At 43.1% G+C, this 26,811-nt stretch overlaps 1 protein-coding gene across 1 annotated transcript; it reads right to left on the bottom strand.

Annotated features, from left to right (window-relative positions):
- Positions 1 to 1,818: 1,818 nt before the first annotated feature.
- On the bottom strand, positions 1,819 to 5,615 carry LOC134929168 (proto-oncogene Mas-like). Its single transcript, XM_063924941.1, has 2 exons — positions 5,468 to 5,615; positions 1,819 to 3,550 (listed from the first exon to the last, which is right to left on the bottom strand). The coding sequence occupies exon 2, from the start codon at positions 3,508 to 3,510 to the stop codon at positions 2,503 to 2,505; it is 1,008 nt and encodes a 335-aa protein (XP_063781011.1). The 5' UTR covers positions 3,511 to 3,550; positions 5,468 to 5,615; the 3' UTR covers positions 1,819 to 2,502.
- Positions 5,616 to 26,811: the final 21,196 nt, after the last annotated feature.

The following is a 26,811-nucleotide window of genomic DNA, read 5'->3' on the forward strand; positions in this document are numbered from 1 at the left end:
CACAGAACACAGACATCCAGGCAGGGAGGAAGAGAAGCTGGGATCCCTTACAGCTCTCTCCACCCTCCTATCTCTCCTGCAGTTGGAAAGCTACATACTGTAGGTAGCTAATGAAACCTGATACTCCTGTGTCTCTGCTTGCACTGCATAATGCCCTGCTGGCATTGTGTATGCCTGGTTCTGCTGCTGTATAAGAGGGAAAGCTACTAATATCAGTGTCCTCCGGCTGGGGGGGCCCTGACAAAGGGGGGCCCGGGGAGCAGAATGCCCTGCGCCCCCTCTTAATCTGGCTATGCACCAGCCCTTCCACTACCTAACTCTCAGTTTCCAGTTGCTGCCATTCTGTACCTCACATCATGACACTGCAACTTCACAACCCTGGCGCCAATTCAGATGTGGACGCTGTGCAGATATTTATGCAGATGGACGTGTCTCCTCAGTTTTGTAGGCGTGCCGAAGCCAGTGTCTTTCGTTGCAGATTCACTTGCCTAGGCAGCAGAGGCATAACTTGATCCCAGTCGCCCAGAGGCAAATTTAAGTTTATTGCGCCGTCCCTTAAAAAAGATGGGAAAACACATATGAGGGTATATGTAATAGTGTCCGAGTTTGCCGGTGGTGCGGTATGCCAGCCGATCTCTGATGTTTTTTTAAAGTGGCAATAATTTACAAGCCAAAACTCGGACCCTAAGACACATGTCCCATGGTGTGTCTACAGTATCTATCTATGTATCTCTGTATCTATCTATGTATCTATGTATCTATCTATCTATCTATCTAGCTATCATATACACTATAGACACACACAAACTTACAAGCAGCGGTCACCCTTGGATCTTGCTGTAAACCACACAGGTGCTGCTGTACATGTAGGTGCCCCTTCAGGGCTTGGAGCCCGGAGGGAGGCGTTTCCAGAATTCCGCCCCTGCTAGGCCGCTAAAATGTGGTAGACATTCTGAGTAACCTTAGTATTACTCAGAGGTCTGATGCTAAGACTGATGGGCATTATGATGATCCGATGATGCTTCTTCAGACGCAGTCAGTGGATCAGATAAGACGGCAGTAGGCATCTCTTTACACCAGACGCCTCCTGCAGCATTTGAATATTTTCGCACAGCATTTGCAGCCACCCCTGGAATCTGCTCTTATAATCACACAAGTAAACAGGTCACTGCTTCCCACAGTTCAGCACATGCAGCTTCTGCTCCTGTGATAGCAGATTTATATTTCTGCCTACTTTGCAACTGGATACCCACATATGAACTGAAGATATAATGCTATAGCAAAAAGATGCTCGATCAATGTGGGTATAAAAATCTCATCTCCACTAAAATCAAATTGTTGCCAAATGCCCCCACATACAGTACAGCTCCATGCTGAGCATATCATGTCCTGTCTCACATGTCTATGATATACAGCCCAACATCAGCATAACCTCTAATATCCACTATATACAGCTCAGTCACGTTGCTTCCATATAAGCCCGATTCCACTTTATTAGCTCTAAGATGCCAGACAATACATCTCCATGTCAGCATTATGCCATACCAACATGTGGAGTCATTAGCCAAACTTAACTAAAGGAAACACAACCTTAATGCTACAACGAGTACCAGCTAGTTAATGAGAGTGGTCACCGTGTGTTGTCCACTGCAATGTCCGATGACAAACTAAAACAGTCAGGATACAGAACATGCCACTGAAACTTTTATTATACAGTATGTGATCCAAACTAGGTGTTCTGGTTGAAAGTGTGTGTGAGAGAAGTAAAGATAAAATAAGAATGATAGAGAGTGAGTGAGTGAGTGAGTGAGTGAGTGAGTGAGTGAGTGAGTGGAAGTCACAGAGAAAGTGTGTCAGAAAATAATAGCTGCACACATCACTAATGTTTGTTCATTAGAATATTGGAATAGACACAGAACACTACAGTATATTAACAGTCTCCTCAACCTGTTATGAAAATGTACATAAATCTTAGTATGTAATTGTGACTAATGTGATTATTGATGTTATGACTTGACTGAAATACTGTATAGTACAACAAATTATCTATATCAAAATATCACAATAAATCAAATATACACGTACTAGTTACCAGCCTGTCAAAATAACGGAACAACAAAACAGTAATGTCAGCACCGGAGGTTGTGCGTGCCTGAATGGAGCAACACTTGAATTGCTCTGTCGGGTGCCATCTAGTGGCCAGTGGTAAGCAAAACACTTGAATTTTCCCCCATAGAGGTGAGGCGTAGCGTTAGCCTTTTATTATATAAGATGTGAGGCCATTCAACAATAAATATCCCAAACAAATCTTCTTCATCATTATCTTTAACACAAAAGCACAGTTTTGACAAACTATTTTCCATATTGCAATCAGCGTGGATTCTTACAATATTTCACTTATTTGTTGATCAACCATTCATATATTGCAGTGAATAAGCATGAATAATTTATGCATGTAAAATTAATAACTATTGCAGCACTAATTGATTTAGGCAGGATTTATCAGGATGTACTTATAACAATATTTTGACATGAGCTGTTAATTGTTTTATTACTATTTGTGTCTTCAGTCTCTTCGTCTTCTATCTTAAAGGCTCTTTGAAGAGCATCATGAATAGAATGATTAGATGACTGCTTCCATTTTCTTCCAACAATGAAGTAAATGTAGGGGTTAATGGTAGAGTTAAGCACTATGCTAAAAATACTTGCAAAGTATAAACTGGCGGCTTGAATTGTTGTTAGCAGCTGAAAGTACACGAAAAACCATAAAAAATTAAATGGCATGATGGATAAGATGAAGAATAAAACTGCAGTGATGATGATGATATACAGTTTGGGTGGGTATTGCTCCCGAAAGGTCCTCTTTATTTTGATGAGTAAGATGAAACTTGAAATGACCATGATTGGGAGGCAGATAACAATGGCTAAAACAAAAGTCATAATCTGCACTGCTGTACACTGTGACGTCGGACTCACGAAAGCTGCAGATGGACACACCAAGTTCTCAATGAGACTTTCCAAACATCCAATGACCCAAAGGAAGGCACACATAATAGTGGACAGGTTGTGAGGCCGATGACACTGGTACCATAAAGGAAACAGGACAGACATGCACCTTTCCATGCTGATGGCAGTGAGGAGGAACATTCCGGTATACTGCATGCTGTCAGAAAATACTTCAAGAAATTTATAAAATGACTCCTTCCCTTGAAAATCAGGATTTGTACCAATCATTGTATTGATATTGATAATCAGCAGCATAGCACTGAATATTATCAAGATGGAGTCAGCCACTGCCAGGTTGATGATATATGTAGTATATTTGTTCCCCTGGATCTTGAAGCAAAGATACCAAAATACAATAATGTTTCCCACCAAGCCGATGAGGCAGAGGCCTAATGCCACAGCAGGTGCTACAGTCAAATGTATTTGCGCATATTGTGAATAGCCTCCATTATCCTGTTCCAGCGAATAGTTCTGTTTAGTGATATTAGTGTCTGTCAGATTCATGGCTTTGGAATAGTCAACACCTGTGAGTGTTCTTTTACTCCTGTATGCAAACATAATACATGTTAAGAACAAATACTGTACAGCCAGTGGAAAACAAGCATGTTTTAAAGAAAACTGAAAAAGAAACAGATATATAGGACCTCATTTGTTAAGCCTTGGAGAGAGATATAGCACAGTAACAAAGGGCTCTATTTGCTAAGCCTTGGAATGAGATAAAGTACCAGCCAATCACTGTCTAACTGTCATGTCACAGGCTGGGTTTGAAAAATGACAGTTAGGAGCTGAATGGCTGGTACTTTATCTCCATCCAGTTTATCTCCATCCAAGACTTAGTAAATAGACCCCAAAGTACCAACCAACCAGCTCCTAACTGCCATGTTACAGGCTGTGTTTGATAAATGGCAGTTAGGAGCTGATTTGTTGGTACTTTGTCACTGAGCTATTTATCACTTTCCAAGGCTGTATAAATCTGAGCCACAACATGGTATCCGGATGTTAGGTCGACAGTCAATAAGTCGACATGGTCAATAAAGAGTCAGCAGAAGTCAATAGACAGTCAATAGTCAAAAGGTCAACATTGTTAAAAGGTCGACATGGCAATGGTCAACACAGGAAAAGTTCTACCTGAGTTTTGTTTTATAGACTTTCAACATTTTCATACTTTGCCATCCACGTGGACTACGTTTGGGAATAGTACCCTGTGCCCAGCGCAGTGGTAGTGGAGCGTTGTTCTTTGCCCGCAGCATGGTGAGTGAAGATGTGTCAATCTTTCTTGTGTCATCCCTTTTACTATGCAGACCTTTTTCCCATGTAGACCTTGTCTATGTCTACTAATAGTGGTCGACCTGTTGGCCTTATCCAGGATGACCCATTGATCCACAACCATATATCTCCTCATTTGTTTCAGCATGCAGTACTGTTCTGTAGCAATAGTTATATATTTTGTGTAACATTAGGTGGGTTAAAGCAGGATGAATTTAAAGAGGACTTGTTGGTCAGTACAAAATGAATACATGAATGTGCCTTCTGCTGTGGTCCTTCTATTTTCAATTGCAAATGCAGTCTCCATAAAAAGGAACTGAAATTAGACAAATTTATCAAGCTCTTCAAATTTGAGCTTTCCTTTGAATCCCGTGGTGGTAATGGCCAGGGAGGGCCGAGTGACGGGCCTACTGCAGAATGCAGCATAACAAATTAGAATTATCAGGGCTAAATTGCAAATGTACATAAATATGGTTCAAAAACAGCTAATAATTGTGATAATGAGAATCAGCAACTGAGCTCACAAGATGTACATTACTAAGTGAAAAGACTCAGGTATTTTTAAGTACTTTGCTTTATATATAACTTTTCTTTAATTTACCAAGAGGCTTGGATTATCAGTACTTCTGCCTTTAATTAATACCCCTTTCAGGTATGCAGGTAAAACCTGGGTTTATGCACAAGAACGCGCATCAACCCGGGATTTCTGCATGTGTGAAAGGGCACAACCCAGGAATAAATTCCGGGTGCCAGACCCTGCTCCCGACCAGGGTCATGGGAATTTGCCGGGACTAGCAGCTTGCAAATTCCCGGGTCACATGTCTCAAAGGGGTATAATTGGCATAGGTTTAGCATACCAAAACCCCATTAGGAAGTTACTTAGTACTTCCAAGGCAAACCTTTTCCTTTTTTTGTGTACTGTTAAGGATATGCCATTTAATACTCACGCAAATGAAAGTGGAACAGCGTGTGAAATAGGAAGATTTTAAATAAAATGCTGATTTTATATATAAAGATTGAATATAAATGTGTACAATTAAGTGTAATTGTAGTTGATTAAGTAATCAGTGTAGACCATTATTTGAGATGAAGTACAAATGAGGAGTAGAAAGTCACAAGGAAGCTGTGCATAGTAGAAAGTGAATAGTAGGGTCACAGATAAATATAGGTACTAGCTGAAAGTAATAAGGCTTACCTGTATTGTCTTCTTCTTCTGCTTCTTACTTATCAGGCATCTGTGTTAATGAAGTCATCCTGTGTTGCTCAGTTCTAACCTACTGCCCGAGTTTCTGGCAGTGATACTGAAGAAGGGTCTAGCAACCACCAGTAATACAGAGGAGGAGTTTCCTGACATACAGACATAGCTACATCAGGATATAGTTCTGGTATTTACAATTATAGATGCACAAGCTAATGCAGGTACGCCTATAATTATCAGGAAGTACTATAGCTCACACCTACTAATGACTGCTTGCTAAAACATGTTACTGGAACATTTAGGTTCTTTCCCAGCTTCTATTAGTGATTAGTTAATGTGCATATAAATATTTATATTCCTGCAATTTGTAAGTGGCCCTATTAAAAATGCACAAATGATCACGGATGACAATAAAATCTTATTCAGGACCACATAGCAAATCAAAATATTTTTATCTTGGGAATTAGGCATGCAAAAATAATCCCCTAATATATAATTAGTTGTAAGTACAGTAATATTTTCATAGCAAATAAAGTATTACATTGACTTGTCCCTGAAGTTTATGAACAGGCATACTGTACTTACAATAGGGTGAGAGTGTAGGTTAGCAATAAACAGGGTTAGCTATAGAAATTAAAAAAACAATGACAATGCCCTGCATTTTTTAAATTCACTGAACAAGTAATAAAAATATCTCTCAGAGTGAATTAATTATAACAAATTATAATTTTTTTTTTTTTAAATATACATATTATTGTCGAACAAATAGACACGGGGGCGCTCAGATGTCACAGTGCACTACCAGTAATAAATACAAAATCGAGTGTATACGATATGTGACACTTCCTCTAGAATGAGAGTGGCTGCAACCTTAAGCAATAAATATGTGCTTGGAAAACACATAAAAAGAGATATTTTGAAAGTGAAAAAAAAGGGCGCCTACTAGTGTCTAATAAGATTATATAAAATATAGAGTATAGAGCTGGTGTGATTGAGAACAGAACGCTACTTATCTGGTATACACAGACTTTTGCTTCAATCATAGGACCAGTATAGGTACATGAAAAAAGAAGAACAAAATAACATAGTGCGTACTGTTTTTACGCAATTTTCAATCTACAAATCAAATGAACCAATTATGTGTCTAAAAAACTTTCTGGGTAAAGGCAAATCCCACAATTTAAAATCCACAGCCAGGGATTTTTTTAAAAGTTTTTCACAATATTTAATAAAACACATAAAACATAAACGGTAGAAGTAATGCGAGGGGGCGTGGCCTGGATACTGAAGGCAGCAGACGTGCTTTACATGAGCTCCTGCAGCTAGCACCCTCTTTATTCTATTATACAGCCCCTTGCTGTTCCTATTTTCAGCAAAGTCGACTCCGGCCCCTCCCGACCACCCAGAGGTGCCCCTGTAGGAGCAGCGGAATCGGGGAGCACCTTTTGGAGCTCCCGCGGATTGCGGCCTGCGGGCGTCCTCCGGACCGGGACCTCAATTTTCCCCAGACCATTGCAGTGGCGCTGTGGATCCCCCCCCCCCCCTTCTTACCCATCTGTGACGGAGCAACGGCTACGTGCCTCGCAAGGCGATTACTGGAGGCCGGCAGCTGGGCTCTGTCCCTGACCAGCCGGAGCCGTCAGGGGTGAGACGGAGAGAAGCGGCGCCCGGCGGTCACGTGCGACGGGAGACCTGATCCGGGATCGGAGCTTGTGCCTGCACTCGGCGCTCTGTGACTCACCGCCGGTGGACCTGTGGGGACGGGTACAGGGGAGACCTCAGAGCTGCGCTCTCGAGCTGGGAGGTAGTGCATCACCCCCACTCCCCTCACGAATTTCATCTGACAGGATATAACTGTCGGCCCACGCTATTCCACACAATACGGGCTCCTCTATACTGTGAACATCCATAATAATTGCAGTTAGCTCCTTGGTCCTCAAAGGCAAACAGGGCTGCATTGCCCCAGCCACCCAGAGGATAGAGCTGCAAACTACGTCCCCAGCACCCCAAACCGACCAGCGGCCATTCTACCGCCACTGCTGCAGTCTATTATCAGAAGACCTGTGACGAAGGGAGACGGGAGCTGCACTGTCACTGCTGCGGATCATCATCGGTGCGGTGAGGAACTCTCCCTTCCTGATTCCCTGATTCCTTGTGACCAGAACACCTTCTCCCGCTGCCCGCGGACCCGCGGGGCCATTGGTTTCCTAACTATGTGTCTGCCTGTCTAATGTAACCCTGAGGCCATGTGGGGGCTCTTGCAGGGTGACGACCCATAAGCTGCATACTGCTGAGGATATGTGAAAGTGTAATTCTATATTGCTCTACTTGAAGACCGATCTCATGGTGAAAGGGACTAAGAAAAATAAGGCCAAGACCAAGCCGGACGCGACCCCATCCCCTGCGATCCGACATTCGTCGGACCTACGTCAGTTCTTATCTACTCCAACCTCAATTCCCACTACTTCCTCAACTGTCCCGACCTCCCCGAATCTACACAGTCCGGCGGACGATATGGCATCCCCCGGGCCTCCACAGGCCCCCTCTCTGTCTGCGGAGATAAGCGAGATATTATCCCATGTGAGATCGCTCCCCACGAAGCAAGACTTCTCAGCCTTGGAGACTCGCTTACTTTCCACCATCACTCAAGAAGTGACAGCGCTCCGACAAGATATGTCCCAAATTGCGACTCGTGTTGATGTCTTGGAACGCCATGAATCGTCTACTATGGATTCTCTGACTAAATTTCGGGAGGTGCTATTTCAACAACGGGACGATATTTCTTTTCTAAAATCACGCATGGAAGATATGGATAATCGCGGCCGGCGAAACAATATCAGAGTCCGGGGCTTATCTGAGAGTGTCCAACAGGCTGACCTGACAACCGCATTGTCTACGATATTTGGAGAACTCATCGACCTGGATCCGAATAAGGACATTATATTTGATAGAGCTCACCGAGCCCTCCGTCCTCGTGGCTTACCCTCCGATAGACCACGGGACGTGATTTGCAGGCTCCATTATTATGCCCAGAAGGAGGAAATAATGAGGTCGGCCCGTCAGCTGGACAGCATTGACTTTCAGGGGGACAAGATTCAGATATTTCCTGACCTCGCCTGGTCGACCTTACAACAACGTCGAGCCCTGAAACCTCTTACAGACGCTCTTAGGAAACTCGAGCTGAAATATAGATGGGGCTTCCCTTTCTCCCTCCAGGTCTCTCATGGTGGCAAAGTCGCGAGTCTCTCTAGACCCTCGGATTCACAGGCCTTCTTCACGATCTTAGGAATTCCTCCGGTACCGCTACCAGATTGGGATGCTTATCACCACCTACCGGAACTGCCTGTTGTGCTCCCTCCAGACGACGCATGGCAACAGGTTCGCTCCCCACGGAGGCGGGGAGCTAATCCTGGTCCACGTTCTTCAGAGCCCCCCTGAATGGGAAGTCTTGTTCCGAATGGTCGTAAACTTACTTGCTACCCATGCTATACACTAAGTTTTTGTTGTTGGTTTTTTTTTTTTTTTTTCCTAAATAATGCCATGTGTTGCTCACACGTGAGATCGGTTCAGGTAATTTAGTAATTTTGTAATAGTATGCAGTTGCCATGGTTTCAAAGATAAGCGATGTGGTATTGTCGACATATTATTCCGGTTCATTTTTATACCGAATTCCTTATTTTGTTGACGAAACTCACATACACAATTGACCAACTTTTATGAAACCTGGTCTGATAGTCTAAGGTTTATTCGTATACTTTTACATAAGCTTTTATATATTTTTTTATTTTTTTTGTCACTTATGCTTTTGTGCACACCTCAGTGATATCACACATTTGTTTAGATCCTATCTTGTGGATGGTCGCTGTCCTGGGCCCCCCGTAAGACCCCCACTATGCTGCATCCCCTGTCTCTTTGGACTGGGAGTCGGCAGGATTCCGCTCCTGTCCTTTTTGCAGCGGTTCTTCTTGTAGTATTACTGTCTCTGTTTATTGTCGAAGTGTTTTACGGCGTGGATTCCCACGCTGCATCTTTTTTTTCTTCTTTTCTCTTCTTTCCCTTTTCTCCTATCTCCTTCCCTTGCTGCTCTTCCTTTCCCTCCCCCAATGTCTGCCGTAGGGAAGACTTTTATGAAGCAATTGGATCCGCCTGATAATGGGGGTGAACGATCTACATGTCACTACCCTTAACGTCAAAGGGTTGAATGTTCCTGAGAAAAGGTCTAAACTTCTTAAATGGCTTAGAGATGAGAAAGCTGACGTTGCTTTTATTCAGGAAACACATTTCAAGATGGGACATGTGCCGTCCCTAAAATGTCACTACTACCCTCATGTTTTCCTGTCTAATAACTCTACTGGTAAGACATTGGGCGTAGCTATATTATTGGCTCGCCACCTGCCTGTTCTTAATGTGGCCTCCCATAGAATAGCTGAGGGTAGGGGGTTGTTGGTGAAATGCGACATCCATGGTCAACGTTTCTCTTTCCTGAACATATACGCCCCTAACGCTAAACAACCTTCCTTCATATCCTCGGTACTAGATACCGTTGAACCTCTCCTGGAGGGGGTGGTGGTGATGGGAGGTGATCTAAATTGGACCCTAGACCCCCACCAAGACAACTCTAAAAAGAACTCTTGCAGGCCGGAGAGGGAGCATAGGGGAATGAGACGCACCCTGCTCGACCACCAGCTGATTGACACATGGAGACTGACACATCCCACTGAGTTAGATTACTCCTTTTTTTCGCACCCACATCAGACATACTCCAGAATTGATTACTTGTTTCTGAGCCACCGGCACCAACACCTCCTTTCTGATGCCTCTATAGGACAGATTGTGTGGTCAGATCATGCTCCAGTTAACCTCACATTACGCCTACCTCCCAGTACACACCGCCAATGGTCCTGGCGCTTTAACGACACTTTTCTGCAGGATGCAGATTGCAGGTCCCGAATCGATAACGCTTTAGATTCTTATATCTGTACCAATGACCTAGATGACATTTCTAAAGTCTCAGTCTGGGAAGCTCATAAATGTGTCATTAGGGGGGTTTGTGTTCAGATAGGATCCTTCCGCAAAAGGCAGAAGGAGAAACTTCGGGGTGATTTATTGTCTAAAATACAGTCTCTCGAGCTCCTACACAAAAAATCCCAAACCCCACTACATTATGCTGATCTTGAAGCTGCTAGGGCAGATCTGAATAAGTTACTCTCTGATGGAATCAAGTTTTCTTATCGGAAGTGCCGTAGCAGATACTACCAATGGGGCAATAAACCTGGGAAATTGCTGGCCAAAGCACTTAGAGAACAACGTGCTCTTACCTTTATTCACACGATTAAAAATAGCCACGGCCAATCCCAACACCAAACACCCCACATCGCTAGGGCCTTTAGGGCATATTATTCCACCCTGTACAACCTCTCCGGCTTGACCGGAAGAATTGATAAGTTGTCCCATCAAACTGCTATAGCTGATTACTTACGGGCCTTAGACTTCCCAACACTATCCACAACAGAAGTAGAAGGTCTAGACGCCCCGTTCTCTACTGAGGAGGTTCAGAAAGTAATTGAATCCTCCCCCAACGGCAAGAGCCCTGGTCCCGATGGATACACCACTGCCTATTACAAAGCTTTTAAAGAGAAATTAGTCCCTATACTCACGAGAGCCTTCAATACCATATCAGATCAATCGCCTTTTTCCCCACAATCTCTTGAAGCCCATATTGCAGTTCTACCCAAAGAGGGTAAAGACCCCAGTCTTTGCTCCAGTTACCGGCCAATCTCACTGTTAAATATAGATATAAAACTTTTTGCTAAATTGATTGCAAACCGCCTCAAACTATTACTACCTGGTCTGATACATGGTGATCAAGCGGGATTTGTTTTAGGCCGAGAAGCTAGGGATAACACCTCTAAAGTGCTCAACATGATTCATTATGCCGGCCAGCTTTCATCCCCATCAATCATACTGTCGACCGATGCCGAAAAAGCATTTGACAGAGTAGACTGGGACTTTCTGGCTGGTATACTGAAGCATATGGGACTCGGTAACGCCTGTCTTCACAGAATTTTATCTCTTTATACCTCCCCGTCCGCTAAAATTAGGATTAACGGCTCCCTTTCTGATTCTTTTCCAATCTCCAATGGCACGCGACAGGGCTGTCCACTATCCCCATTGCTCTTTGTCCTTTGCATGGAAACCTTAGCTCGAAGCATTAGGGCGAACCCGAGTATTTCGGGTCTGTTGGTAAAAGGGACAGAATACAAATTAGCATTATATGCCGACGACCTACTCGCTATAATCACAAAACCGGTTACTTCTTTGCCAAACTTGATGGTAGAATTTGATAAGTTTGGAGCCCTCTCTAACTTCAAAATAAATTATTCTAAATCTATTGCCATGAATTTAACTACTCCTCCTGATATAGTAGAGGGCCTGAAACATGCCTTCCCTTTTACTTGGCATGACCACAAATTAAAATACCTGGGGGTGTTACTGACCAACGATCTAGCCAAATTATTTTCCCTGAATTTTATTCCCCTATTGGCCAAGCTTCGCCTAGACTTCCAGAAATGGAAGAAATTAAGACTGTCTTGGTTCGGCAGGATTAATGTTGTCAAAATGAATACCCTCCCTAGGATACTATTCTTTCTCCAGACACTTCCGATACACATTCCCCGGCTTTGGCTCCGAGACGTCCAGAATCTTATTCGTGCGTTTGTTTGGGGCTGTAAGACACCAAGGTTTAAACACGACATTTTATTTAGGAGAAAACAACACGGGGGGCAACAACTCCCGCATATTCCTAACTACTATCACGCAGTACATTTGAATAGGATTCTGGAATGGACACGTGCTAAAGACCGCAAACAATGGGTCCTGCTAGAGGAGGGCTGTTTCCCACATTATATTGAAATTGTACCTTGGCTCCCTACCCTTCCAAAGGTTTCACACCCTACGGTCTCCCCCACGCTCAAATTATGGGCCACGCTGAGATCCCAGAGCCATATATCCTTCAAATGGTCCCCACTAACCTCCCTTCTCTATAACCCCGAGTTTACTCCAGGTCTTCATGGGACAGCTTTCACTCCATGGGCAGAAGCCGGGATTTTTAGAGTTGGTCAGCTGGTGAGCTCGGGTAGGGTGCGCTCCTTTTCAGATGTTCAGTCTTCTTGGAACCTACACAGTGCTGAGTTCTGGAGGTTCCTACAGGTTCATCATTTCATATCATCCTCTAAGAACCTCTCTGATATAACCAGGGACCTCACCGCGTTTGAAAGTCTATGCACCTCTCCCGGCTCTCCCACACATACAATTTCACAAATATATGTGCTTATCATGGAAAACTTTTTCCCACAACCCCCTACCTTTATGGCTTCCTGGGAAAAGGAACTATTAGGGCTATCTTCGCAGATTAATTGGGAATCCGTATTTAAGAACACCCAGGCGAGTTCTCTATGCTTATCGACACTTGAGACCCTCTATAAACTTATATATAGGTGGTATAGGACTCCTCGTGTTCTTAATAAAATGTTTCCCTCTCTCTCGAACCTGTGTTGGAGATGCAAAAATGCCCCAGGGAGCTTCATACATATTTGGTGGGAATGCCCTCTTATAACCCCATTTTGGGCAGAGGTATTTAAATGCACCGAACAAATAGTGGGAGATAAGATCCCGAAAGACCCAGGTTTTTGGCTCCTCAACCACACCCCCATGGGAACACACTCCTACAAATGTTCACTGTTGAGACACCTTAGCAACGCAGCAAAAGCGGTTGTTCCACTCCTTTGGAGATCCACCTCACCACCCTCGATTAAATTATGGATTTCAAAGGTCGATTACTTTTTGGACATGGAAGACCTTGTCTCCTTCTCATCTGGGAAAACCGTTAACTTTATAGCCACTTGGTTTCCCTGGTACGACTTTAAAGACACACCTCTATATCGGTCCCACATGACGACATAACCCCCCTCTTATTCTTATTCATATTCATATCCATATTCAGATTTCGATTATGATGTCTCTTTAATATGGCTTAAACCCTTAAATGGTGGAGATCCCTTCCCCTCCGTCCCCCCAAACTACCTGTCCCTACTGCGCAGACTTTCACACCTGTCTTAATTTTCCCTCTCCTTTTTCTTTTTTCTTTTCTTCTCTCTTTTTTCTCTTTCTCATTCTCCTATACTGTTTTGTTAAAATGTTCCTCATTTATAAGTTCTGATGTTGTAAGCGAAGCAGACAAACTATTTTTCTACTCTGTGCGCTGTATGTGTATTGGACTGACATATATGACATGTGATGTTTTTGTCCCTTCTGCTTTCTTTTTGGAAAAGTATTGCTGTAATGTTTTGTATGCTGCTTTATTTAATAAAAAACAGTTTACACAAAAAAAGAAGTAATGCGAGCGTACAAGATAAAATGAATGACAAGCTTATCTGTCCATATCAGGAATGGGATAAATCAGATTTTCCATAGACATCCAAGATAAATAGTAAAAATTCAAACGTACAAAAAATAAATATTAAAACAGCTTATCTGCCCATAAGGGAAGTTCAGGTGCATCAGTCCCAACGCGTTTCGTCCTTAATTAGACTTCATCATAATTTTTTGTACGTTTGAATTTTTACTATTTATCTTGGATGTCTATGGAAAATCTGATTTATCCCATTCCTGATATGGACAGATAAGCTTGTCATTCATTTTATCTTGTACGCTCGCATTACTTCTACCGTTTATGTTTTATGTGTTTTATTAAATATTGTGAAAAACTTTTAAAAAAATCCCTGGCTGTGGATTTTAAATTGTGGGATTTGCCTTTACCCAGAAAGTTTTTTAGACACATAATTGGTTCATTTGATTTGTAGATTGAAAATTGCGTAAAAACAGTACGCGCTATGTTATTTTGTTCTTCTTTTTTCATGTACCTATACTGGTCCTATGACTGAAGCAAAAGTCTGTGTATACCAGATAAGTAGCGTTCTGTTCTCAATCACACCAGCTCTATACTCTATATTTTATATAATCTTATTAGACACTAGTAGGCGCCCTTTTCTTCATTTCCAAAATACATATTATTGTACCCATAAAATACACCAACAACAATACAAAATTCAGTATCTAAATGTTCAAAGCATACAATATACACTACAATAGGTTTCTCCTTTAAAAAGCAATAATCTTCAGACAACCCATAAAGTCTATTAAATGTCACAGTGTAGGAAAGAGGGGAACAGTGTAGCCAATGTTTAAGTGGAATACATATGATATCCCGGCAGATGGGATGCCGGCTGTCAGTATACCAATGGCGGCATCCCGGCTGCGAGTTCTCTCGCTGCGCTCTCCATGTTTTGGGCCCGGTGGCTCGCTACGCTCGAATACCAGGAGATGGGGAAGATCTGGGCCGTTGGTATTTTAACGGCTGTCGGGGATTCCGGTCTCTGTCTCCTGAACGCCGAGATCCTGACAGCCGGTATTTTAACTGAATGCCGTTTAAGCATGTCAAATCCCCTTAAAGTGTAATTACAGTCCCTCCTTATGACTGTCCAGGTTCAGGTGCTACAGGATATTAGTGTTCATAAATTAAAGTAACATATTCTCGAACTTACAAGTATAACACGACTTGTTGGAATGCAGTCTTCATATGCTGTATAATTATATCTTGGCTGCCCCAGTGCTGGTAGAGGTCATATAAATGTGACGATCTACAAAAAGCATGTAGGCTTGGCAATATTGTATATATATTACTGTATAAGGGGTCTGGTGGGGATTTATAGGTCATAGTCACACCATCTGGCAAGATAGGAGCTTATACAAAAGTGATGGCCTGCACCATCTTCAAGGGGAACAAGAATACTAACTGAACAGTTTGGATGCTTCATTAAGAACTATTTAAACTGAGGGGGCAGTGAACCAAATAGGAATAAAGCAATCTGCTTCCCCAACCCAGAGCATATCCACAGCAACAGAAGATAATTCAGATCAACCCCATATAAACATAGGCAGAGAGATGAATATAGCTAGGAACAGGAAAAGCACAAACAAAACTCTAAAACCTATGTGCAAATGCTAGGAGCTTAAGAAACAAAATCTCAGAACTAATTGCAATAATGACAAGGGATGATCTACATATTGTGGCAATTCCAAAGTCATGGTTCAGTAAAAATCATGACTGGGAAGGACAGAATTGGAAGAATCAAAGGAGGAGTAGCAATGTATGTAAAAAAAAAAAAAAAACATAAAAGTATTGAAGAAAAAACTGAGGCAATTTGCATGAGCACAGAAATAGGGGAGAAGTCGATTCTTCGTATTGGTGTGATATACAGGCCACCAGGTCAGGAAGAGGAACTGGACAAGAACCTATTGCAGGACATAACTAAAATGGCATTAAAAGGAGAGGTAATAATAATGGGAGAATTTAATCTTCCTGATGTAAACTGGGATTTGTCTGTTGCTAGTTCCACTAGAAGTAGGGACATTTTAAATTCCCTGCAGGGAGCATACCTCCACCAATTGGTGAGGGAGCCCACTCAGAAAGGCGGAATATTAGAATTAATACTTACAAATGGAGACAGAATATCTGACGGAAAAGTGGGTGAAAACCTGGGATCCAGTGATCATCAAGCAGTATGGTTCAGCATAAAGGCAGAGACTGACTCAGTCCATATAAAAACAAAGGTGTTAGATTTTAGGAAGGCTGATTTTGTAGGGATGGGAAAATGTGTAAGCGATTCTTTGGCAGAGTGGAGGAACTTGGAAGCAGTGCAGGAGAGGTTGGTAACATTAAAAAGTGCTATATTAAAGGCAACAGACCTTTGTATCAAAAGTATTAGGAAAAACACAAGGAAAAGGAAGTCAGTGGGGTTTGCGAAAGAAGTATCAAGTATTGTGAAAGCAAAAAAGATGGCTTTTAGGAAATATAAGCAGACACAAAATAATGAAGGCAAAGAGATATATCTTGTTAGACAGAAGGAGACTAAGACGATAATCAGATGTGCAAAGGCACAAGCTGAGGAGAAAATAGCCCAGTCAGTGGGTAAATGAGGAAACACTTTTTTTTATATATATCTGCAAAAGGAGAAAAATAAAAGGCAGAATAATAAAACTAAAGACAGAGACTGGGAGTCTTGTTGAGGGAGACAATGTAATAGCGGATCATCTTAATAATTATTTTTGCTCAGTATTCACCACTGAAAGAGAGGGGAAGGGGCCACAGTTAATTTGCAGGGAAAGTGAAACAAGTACATTTACTGAGGAGAAGGTCCTAACAGAACTCTCAAAGCTGGAAGTGGACAAATCTATGGGGCCAGATGGGATACATCCAAGGATACTAAAATAGCTTAAAGAGCACCATTAACAGAATTATTCAACCAGTCATTAGCTACAGGAGTAATTCCAGAGGACTGGAAAAGAGCAAACGTAGTCCCACTGCACAAAACTGGAAGCAAGGAAGAGGCAAACAACAAAAGACCAGCGAGTCTTACATCAGTAGTAGGAAAACTGATGGAAACACTCTTAAAAGAAAGAATTGTAGATTATCTCAAATACAGCAGTTTAAAGGATCCCAAACAGCATGGATTCACTGGATGGAGATTATGTCAAACAAACCTTATTGACTTTTTGTCTGTGTGACTAAAGTGATGGATAAAGGTGGAGTCGTGGATATAGCTTATTTAGACTTTAGTAAGGCTTTTGACACTGTTCCATATCGCAGACTGCTAAATAAACGCAAAAGTTTGGTATTGGATACTAAGATTGTTGAATGGATAAGATCTTGGTTGCAGGATAGGAAACAGAGAGTTGTAGTAAATGGAGTGCATTCACAGGAGGGAAATGTTACCAGTGGAGTACCCCAGGGATCTGTACTTGGACCAGTGCTTTTTAATATCTTTATTGGTGTCATTGCAAATGGCATTAAAGGGAAAGTATGCCTTTTTGCAGATGACACAAAGGTATGCAACAGGGTAGACACACCACGAGGGGTAAAACAAATGATTGAGGATCTAGGCAAACTAGAAAAATTAACAAGAGTGTGGCAATTACAGTTTAATGCCCAAAAAATGCAAAATCATGCACTTGGGTCTCAAAAATCAAAAGGCTAAATATAGTATTAATGGCTCTATACTGGAAACTACTGAGAAGGAAAGGGATCCAGGAGTCACTATTTCAGGTCACTTAAAGGCAGGTAAGCACAGTAACAAAGCAATGAGGAAGGCTAGTCAGATGCTTGGCTGCACTGGGAGAGGAATCAGCAGCAGAAAGAAGTAATAATGCCACTGTATAGTTCACTGGTATGACCTTATCTAGAATACTGTGTTCATAGTACAATTATTACACTAATTTGTATTTAACTCTATTTTAACTATACTAACAGATAAAGTTAAATTAATGAGTCTAACTAACACTATAAATCATGCTTTTTTCACTTTAAATGCTATATCCTTGGATATTTCTTTCAGTAAGGAATTTATCTAATCCATTTTGTACATATTAATTGAGTCCACCATTACTACCTTCTCAGACAGTGAATTCCAAATCCTTACTGCCCTTGCTGTGAAGAACCCTTCACTATAGGCAATATCTTCAAAAGGATATTAATACATTAGAGACTGAACAAAGAAGGGCAACTAAAATGGCGTACGGTCTACATCACAAAACATACCCAGAAAGACTGAAAAATCTCAATATGTATAGTTTGGAGCAGAGAAGGGAAAGGGGGAACATGATAGAAACTTCAAATATACCAAGGGTTTTAACAAAGTCCAGGAGTGAAACATTCTTCAAATGAAGAGAAGCAATAGGGCACGAGAACATGCACTGAGACTGGAGGGAGGTAGGTTCAGGGGAAATTTGAGGAAAAATGACTTCACAGAAAGGGTAGTGGACAAGTGGAATAGCCTCCCATCAGAGGTGGTAGAGGCTAAGACAGTAGAGCAATTTAAACATGCATGGGATAGACATAAGGATATCCTTACAAAGAAATAAGGATCAAATAAGGTTTGAGATAAAAATATGGTAATAAAAAAAAAAGGGGCAGACTAGATGGGCCAAGAGGTTCTTATCTGCCATCAAATTATATTCAATTGGGGTTGGGTACGGGATGCTGCCAGTCAGAATACCAACAGTGGCACCATAATACCGACATTTTGAATGCAATTATTTAACCTTCCCCCTTCCCCTGGCCCTCCCTACCCACAGCCTAACTCTAACCCTCCTTAGCATACTAACATTCGATATTCCAGTGTCAACATTCTGACAGATGTTGGGATTCTGGTGCTGGTATTCTGAAAGCCGGCATCCAATCCGCCAGAATGCCAACTCCATCCCTTTACTTGTATGTGTATACATACATATATACGTACAGATACAGACATACAAATATTTGTATGCTCCTTATTGTGTTTCATCCCTCTATCTGTAAGTTCATTACAGACCCCCCCCACCCCTCCATTTGTACTGTATTGTGCCTCAGTGCCTGTTTTCCATATTATGTTGTTTGCATGTGCAAACCAACCATCGGCTGTAAGATCTGTACTGTCTGTGGACCCGCAGAAACCGGCGCATGGGTTACTTACCTTAAGGTGTTTTCTTGTTTTTCCCTCATCTTTGGCAGAATTCCTCATGCAGGCAACAGCAACATTACAGCGAATGAACACCCCACAACTGTAAGGGAGAGTAATTTGCTATAAGCTTATTTATCCACACAGATTTACAACCTACACATCCTCTGGGTGTAGTACGGTCTGCCGGCGGTCGGGCTCCCGGCGACAGCATACCGGCGCCGGGAGCCCGACCGCCGGCTTACCGACAGTGTGGCGAGTGCAAATGAGCCCCTTGCGGGATCGCTGCGCTCGCCACGCTGCGGGCACGGTGGCGCACTATGCGCGCCACGCTATTTTATTCTCCCTCCAGGGGGGTCGTGGACCCCCACAAGGGAGAATAAGTGTCGGTATGCCGGCTGTCAGGATTCCGGCGCCGGTATACTGTGCGCCGGGATCCCGACAGCCGGCATACTGAAGACCACCCCATCCTCTAATAGTGGAGAAGAACGATATTTAAACCATTTTTTAAATAATCATTTAATATTTGTTATATGTTTGTACTTTGTGCATATGTTACTATATACTAGTATTAGGTGTATAGGCTTTTTATGCTGGAATAATTTTATAAGTCATGATGAATCGTTTTGATAAAATAAAAAAACATATATTTTTACTGACACCACTGTGTGATCAATTCATTTATACTGTGATCAGTGAGTAAGTGCTGGGAGACACCATCACAGCCCTTTATACATCTGATGCTATACCTCCACTCAAATTACCTTCACGACCTCCGTCCTGCACTCTCACTGCTCTCTACAAGACTTTTCTACTGCTATCCACCTATAGAATGTTTTACCATTCCAGAGCAAAGTCTCCCAGAGGTTTAAAATGTCTCAGAAAACCCACATCTTTACTAGGGCGTACACAGATATGTATACAGATATGTCCACTCACAACTAGCCTCCCTGCACGTTAAACAGCCCTTCTAGTGGCATGACTTGGTAGTTTCAAGCATCTTTTCATGCAACTTTTTCCATTAAAATGCATGTTATTCACTAAATGGTGTGAGTATTACATACAGGCAGCTTTTGCCGATTAAATTATATGCAGCATGCCTACAGTCGTACACAGAATATAGGCATGCCACATATCATTTTAATCAGTAGAATCTGCCTATACATCCTACAGAGAGGCAAATAAGACACATTTTAGGCAAAAAAGGACATGCAATGCTAATGGAGTTGAATGGGAACCTGTCAGCTCACTCATGCCAGGCATCTCCTGCTGCATGGGATATTGAAGCAAGATATATGAGGACACATCTGCCCATATGTATTGGTTGGCGGAAGTGACTTTTGGCCTATCAGCATGTACCAGGAAACCACCTAGTGGCCATGTTGCCACTTATGTGTCATTTCTAATGCAGTAAATCACGCTACCATAGCTCCAGTGTCTATTGCCAGATTCCTGGCAATCTACAACTTCCACCGAGATTACGGACACTGGTAGAAATTAGTGATGTGCACCGGACATTATTCGGGTTTTGTGTTTTGGTTTTGGATTCGGTTCCGCGGCCGTGTTTTGGATTCGGACGCGTTTTGGCAAAACCTCCCTGACATTTTTTTGTCGGATTCGGGTGTGTTTTGGATTCAGTTTTTTTTTACAAAAAACCCTAAAAAACAGCTTAAATCATAGAATTTGGGGGTCATTTTGATCCCATAGTATTATTAACCTCAATAACCATAATTTACACTCATTTTCAGTCTATTCTGAACACCTCACACCTCACAATATTATTTTTAGTCCTAAAATTTGCACCGAGGTCGCTGGATGGCTAAGCTATGCGACACAAGTGGCCGACACAAACACCTGGCCCATCTAGGAGTGGCACTGCAGTGTCAGGCAGGATGGCACTTCAAAAAAATTGTCCCCAAACAGCACATGATGCAAAGAAAAAAAGAGGCGCACCAAGGTCGCTGTGTGACTAAGCTAAGCGACACAAGTGGCCGACACAAACACCTGGCCCATCTAGGAGTGGAACTGCAGTGTCAGGCAGGATGGCACTTCAAAAAAATTGTCCCCAAACAGCACATGATGCAAAGAAAAATGAAAGAAAAAAGAGGTGCAAGATGGAATTGTCCTTGGGCCCTCCCACCCACCCTTATGTTGTATAAACAGGACATGCACACTTTAACGAACCCATCATTTCAGCGACAGGGTCTGCACACATGACTGTGACTGAAATGACTGGGTGGTTTGGGCCCCCACCAAAAAAAGAAGCAATCAATCTCTCTTTGCACAAACTGGCTCTACAGAGGCAAGATATCCACCTCATCATCATCCTCCGATTCCTCACCCGTTTCACTGTGTACATCCCCCTCCTCACAGATTATTAATTCGTCCCCACTGGAATCCACCATCTCAGGCCCCTGTGTACTTTCTGGGGCAATTGCTGCTGGTGAATGTCTCCACGGAGGAATTGATTATAATTCATTTTGATGAACATCATCTTCTCCACATTTTCTGGAAGTAACCTCATACGCCGATTGCTAACAAGGTGAGCGGCTGCACTAAACAATCTTTCGGAGTACACACTGGAGGGAGGGCAATTTAGGTAGAATAAAGCCAGTTTGTGCAAGGGCCTCCAAATTGCCTCTTTTTCCTGCCAGTATACGTACGGACTGTCTGACGTGCCTACTTGGATGCGGTCACTCATATAATCCTCCACCATTCTTTCAATGGTGAGAGAATCATATGCAGTGACAGTAGAAGACATGTCAGCAATCGTTGGCAGGTCCTTCAGTCCGGACCAGATGTCAGCACTCGCTCCAGACTGCCCTGCATCACCGCCAGCGGGTGGGCTCGGAATTCTTAGCCTTTTCCTCGCACCCCCAGTTGCGGGAGAATGTGAAGGAGGAGATATTGACGGGTCACGTTCCGCTTGACTTGACAATTTTCTCACCAGCAGGTCTTTGAACCTCTGCAGACTTGTGTCTGCCGGAAAGAGAGATACAACGTAGGTTTTAAATCTAGGATCGAGCACGGTGGCCAAAATGTAGTGCTCTGATTTCAACAGATTGACCACCCGTGAATCCTGGTTAAGTGAATTAAGGGCTCCATCCACAAGTCCCACATGCCTAGCGGAATCGCTCTGTTTTAGCTCCTCCTTCAATGTCTCCAGCTTCTTCTGCAAAAGCCTGATGAGGGGAATGACCTGACTCAGGCTGGCAGTGTCTGAACTGACTTCACGTGTGGCAAGTTCAAAGGGTTGCAGAACCTTGCACAACGTTGAAATCATTCTCCACTGCGCTTGAGTCAGGTGCATTCCCCCTCCTTTGCCTATATCATGGGCAGATGTATAGGCTTGAATGGCCTTTTGCTGCTCCTCCATCCTCTGAAGCATATAGAGGGTTGAATTCCACCTCGTTACCACCTCTTGCTTCAGATGATGGCAGGGCAGGTTCAGGAATGTTTGGTGGTGCTCCAGTTTTCGGCACGCGGTGGCTGAATGCTGAAAGTGGCCCGCAATTCTTCGGGCCACCGACAGCATCTCTTGCACGCCCCTGTCGTTTTTTAAATAATTCAGCACCACCAAATTCAATGTATGTGCAAAACATGGGACGTGCTGGAATTTGCCCAGATGTAATGCACGCACAATATTGCTGGCGTTGTCCGATGTCACAAATCCCCAGGAGAGTCCAATTGAGGTAAGCCATTCTGCGATTATCTTCCTCAGTTTCCGTAAGAGGTTGTCAGCTGTGTGCCTCTTCTGGAAAGCGGTGATACAAAGCGTAGCCTGCCTAGGAACGAATTGGCGTTTGCGAGATGCTGCTACTGGTGCCGCCGCTGCTGTTCTTGCTGCGGGAGGCAATACATCTACCCAGTGGGCTGTCACAGTCATATAGTCCTGAGTCTGCCCTGCTCCACTTGTCCACATGTCCGTGGTTAAGTGGACATTGGGTACAACTGCATTTTTTAGGACACTGGTGACTCTTTTTCTGACGTCTGTGTACATTTTCGGTATCGCCTGCCTAGAGAAATGGAACCTAGATGGTATTTGGTACCGGGGACACAGTACCTCAATCAAGTCACTAGTTGCCTCTGAATTAACGGTGGATACCGGAACCACGTTTCTCACCGCCCAGGCTGCCAAGGACTGAGTTATCTGCTTTGCAGCAGGATGACTGCTGTGATATTTCATCTTCCTCGCAAAGGACTGTTGGACAGTCAATTGCTTACTGGAAGTAGTACAAGTGGTCTTCCGACTTTCCCTCTAGGATGACGATCGACTCCCAGCAGCAACAACAGCAGCGCCAGCAGCAGTAGGCGTTACACTCAAGGATGCATCGGAGGAATCCCAGGCAGGAGAGGACTCGTCAGACTTGCCAGTGACATGGCCTGCAGGACTATTGGCTTTCCTGGGTAAGGAGGAAATTGACACTGAGGGAGTTGGTGGTGTGGTTTGCAGGAGCTTGGTTACAAGAGGAAGGGATTTAGTGGTCAGTGGACTGCTTCCACTGTCATCCAAAGTTTTTGAACTTGTCACTGACTTCTGATGAATGCGGTCCAGGTGACGTATAAGGGAGGATGTTCCTAGGTGGTTAACGTCCTTACCCCTACTTATTACAGCATGACAAAGGCAACACACGGCTTGACACCAGTTGTCCGCATTTCTGTTGAAATAATTCCACACCGAAGAGGTGATTTTTTTTGTATTTTGACCAGGCATGTCAATGGCCATATTCGTCCCACGGACAACAGGTGTCTCCCCGGGTGCCTGACTTAAACAAACCACCTCACCATCAGAATCCTCCTTGTCAATTTCCTCCCCAGCGCCAGCAACACCCATATCCTCATCCTGGTGTACTTCAACAGTGACATCTTCAATTTGACTATCAGGAACTGGACTGCGGGTGCTCCTTCCAGCACTTGCAGGGGGCGTGCAAATGGTGGAAGGCGCAAGCTCTTCCCGTCCAGTGTTGGGAAGGTCAGGCATCGCAACCGACACAATTGGACTCTCCTTGGGGATTTGTGATTTAGAAGAACGCACAGTTCTTTGCTGTGCTTTTGCCAGCTTAAGTCTTTTCATTTTTCTAGCGAGAGGATGAGTGCTTCCATCCTCATGTGAAGCTGAACCACTAGCCATGAACATAGGCCAGGGCCTCAGCCGTTCCTTGCCACTCCGTGTCGTAAATGGCATATTGGCAAGTTTACGCTTCTCATCAGACGCTTTCAATTTAGATTTTTGGGTCATTTTACTGAACTTTTGTTTTTTGGATTTTACATGCTCTCTACTATGACATTGGGCATCGGCCTTGGCAGACGACGTTGATGGCATTTCATCGTCTCGGCCATGACTAGTGGCAGCAGCTTCAGCACGAGGTGGAAGTGGATCTTGATCTTTCCCTATTTTAACCTCCACATTTTTGTTCTCCATTTTTTAATGTGTGGAATTATATGCCAGTATCAATAGCAATGGCCTACTACTATATATACTGCACACAACTAAAATGCACCACAGGTATAGAATGTAGATGGATAGTATGCTTGACGACACAGAGGTAGGTACAGCAGTGGCCTTCCGTACCGTACTGCTATATATACTGGTGGTCACTGTGTCAGCAAACTGCAAAACTAAAATGCACCACAGGTATAGAATGTAGATGGATTGTATACTTGACGACACAGAGGTAGGTACAGCAGTGGCCTTCCGTACCATACTGCTATATATACTGGTGGTCACTGTGTCAGCAAACTGCAAAACTAAAATGCACCACAGGTATAGAATGTAGATGGATAGTATACTTGACGACGACACAGAGGTAGGTACAGCAGTGGCCTTCCGTACCGTACTGCTATATATACTGGTGGTCACTGTGTCAGCAAACTGCAAAACTAAAATGCACCACAGGTATAGAATGTAGATGGATAGTTTACTTGATAACACAGAGGTAGGTACAGCAGTGGCCTTCCGTACCGTACTGCTATATATACTGGTGGTCACTGTGTCAGCAAACTGCACAACTGAAATGCACCACAGGTATAGAATCTAGATGGATAGTATACTTGACGACACAGAGGTAGGTACAGCAGTGGCCTTTCGTACCGTACTGCTATATATACTGGTGGTCACTGTGTCAGCAAACTGCAAAACTAAAATGCACCACAGGTATAGAATGTAGATGGATAGTATACTTGACGACACAGAGGTAGGTACAGCAGTGGCCTACTGTACCGTAATGCTATATATTATATACTGGTGGTCAGCAAACTATGCAAAACTGAAATGCACCACAGGTATGGATGGATAGTATACTTGACGACACAGAGGTAGGTACAGCAGTGGCCTTCTGTACCGTACTCCTATATATTATATACTGGTGGTCAGCAAAATTATGCACTGTACTCCTACTATATACTGTCTATAATGCAGCACAGATATGGAGTGTTTTTCAGGCAGACAATGTATACTGGTGGTCACTGGTCAGCAAAACTCTGCACTGTACTCCTCCTATATAATATTATACTGGTGGTCCCCAGTCCCCACAATAAAGCAGCACACTGAGCACAGATATGGAGTGTTTTTCAGGCAGACAACATATACTGGTGGTCACTGTCAGCAAAACTCTGCACTGTACTCCTGCTATATAATACAGCTGCTCCCCAGTCCCCACAATTAAGCAGTGTGAGCACAGATATATGCAGCACACTGAGCACAGATAAGGAGCTTTTTTTTCATGCAGAGAACGGATAAAACTGGTGGTCACTGATCAGCAAAACTGCACTGTACTCCTCCTATATTAATATACAGCTGCTCCCCAGTCCCCACAATTAAGCAATAAGTAAAGCAAGCACAAATATTTGCATCAACAATACACGGAGAGGACGCCAGCCACGTCCTCTCCCTAACATTTCCAATGCACGAGTGAAAATGGCGGCGACGCGCAGCTGCTTATATAGAATCCGAATCTCGCGAGAATCCGAAAGCGGGATGATGACGTTCGGGCGCGCTCGGGTTAACCGAGCCATACGGGAGAATCCGAGTATGCCTCGGACCCGTGTAAAAAGGGTGAAGTTCGGGGGGGGTTCGGTTTCCGAGAAACCGAACCCACTCATCACTAGTAGAAATCAACAACATTAATTATTCATTTTTGGACAGGATTTCTTCCAGCTTCTCAAAAGCTATAAGAAAAGTATTTTCTGCCAAGTAAGATGTAATATTTTTATCAATATTTGGACATTTGTCATTTCTGGAGCATGTCTTCATTTAAAGTTGACTGATTGGACAAAGTGGGGCAGATCTACACATAGGGCCTCATTCATTTTTGTAAATAAAGCAAAAAAAAAAGAAAATAACTCTGTGTCTAGAACAAACCGTGTTGCCATGCAAGGGGAGAAAATATATTATTGTTTTTCTGTGCAGTTTAAATCCTGGCTGTTTTTGCATGTAGCCTACAAATGGTAGCTTTACTTTGACACTTCAATTTAGATTTCAATTTGAACTCACCCACCCAAATCTAAATCTCTCTGCACATGTTACATCTACCCAACCTGCAGTGCAATATGGTTTTGACCAGTTTCTTGCTGCTTTGCTTTATTTACAAACATGAATCAGGCCCATAGTTCACTTTGCATATGGCTGTTGTGATTTTGCACAGGCAACTTCCTTGGTTGTGCATACAGTAGCGAACTTTGAGCAACTATGATCATTCCAGATCTTAGATACAACCCTACTTGCAGCTGAATGGATGTAACTTGGCATTCACACATATTGTAGGCCAACTGTTCTGAGGGTGTGTAGGT

The sequence above is a fragment of the Pseudophryne corroboree genome, chromosome 5 (assembly GCF_028390025.1).
Source record: "Pseudophryne corroboree isolate aPseCor3 chromosome 5, aPseCor3.hap2, whole genome shotgun sequence".
Classification (NCBI taxonomy): domain Eukaryota; kingdom Metazoa; phylum Chordata; class Amphibia; order Anura; family Myobatrachidae; genus Pseudophryne; species Pseudophryne corroboree.

Coding starts and splice junctions, on each gene's coding strand:
- LOC134929168 (XM_063924941.1), bottom strand. CDS start 3,510: ATGAATCTGACAGACACTAATATCACTAAACAGAACTATTCGCTGGAA.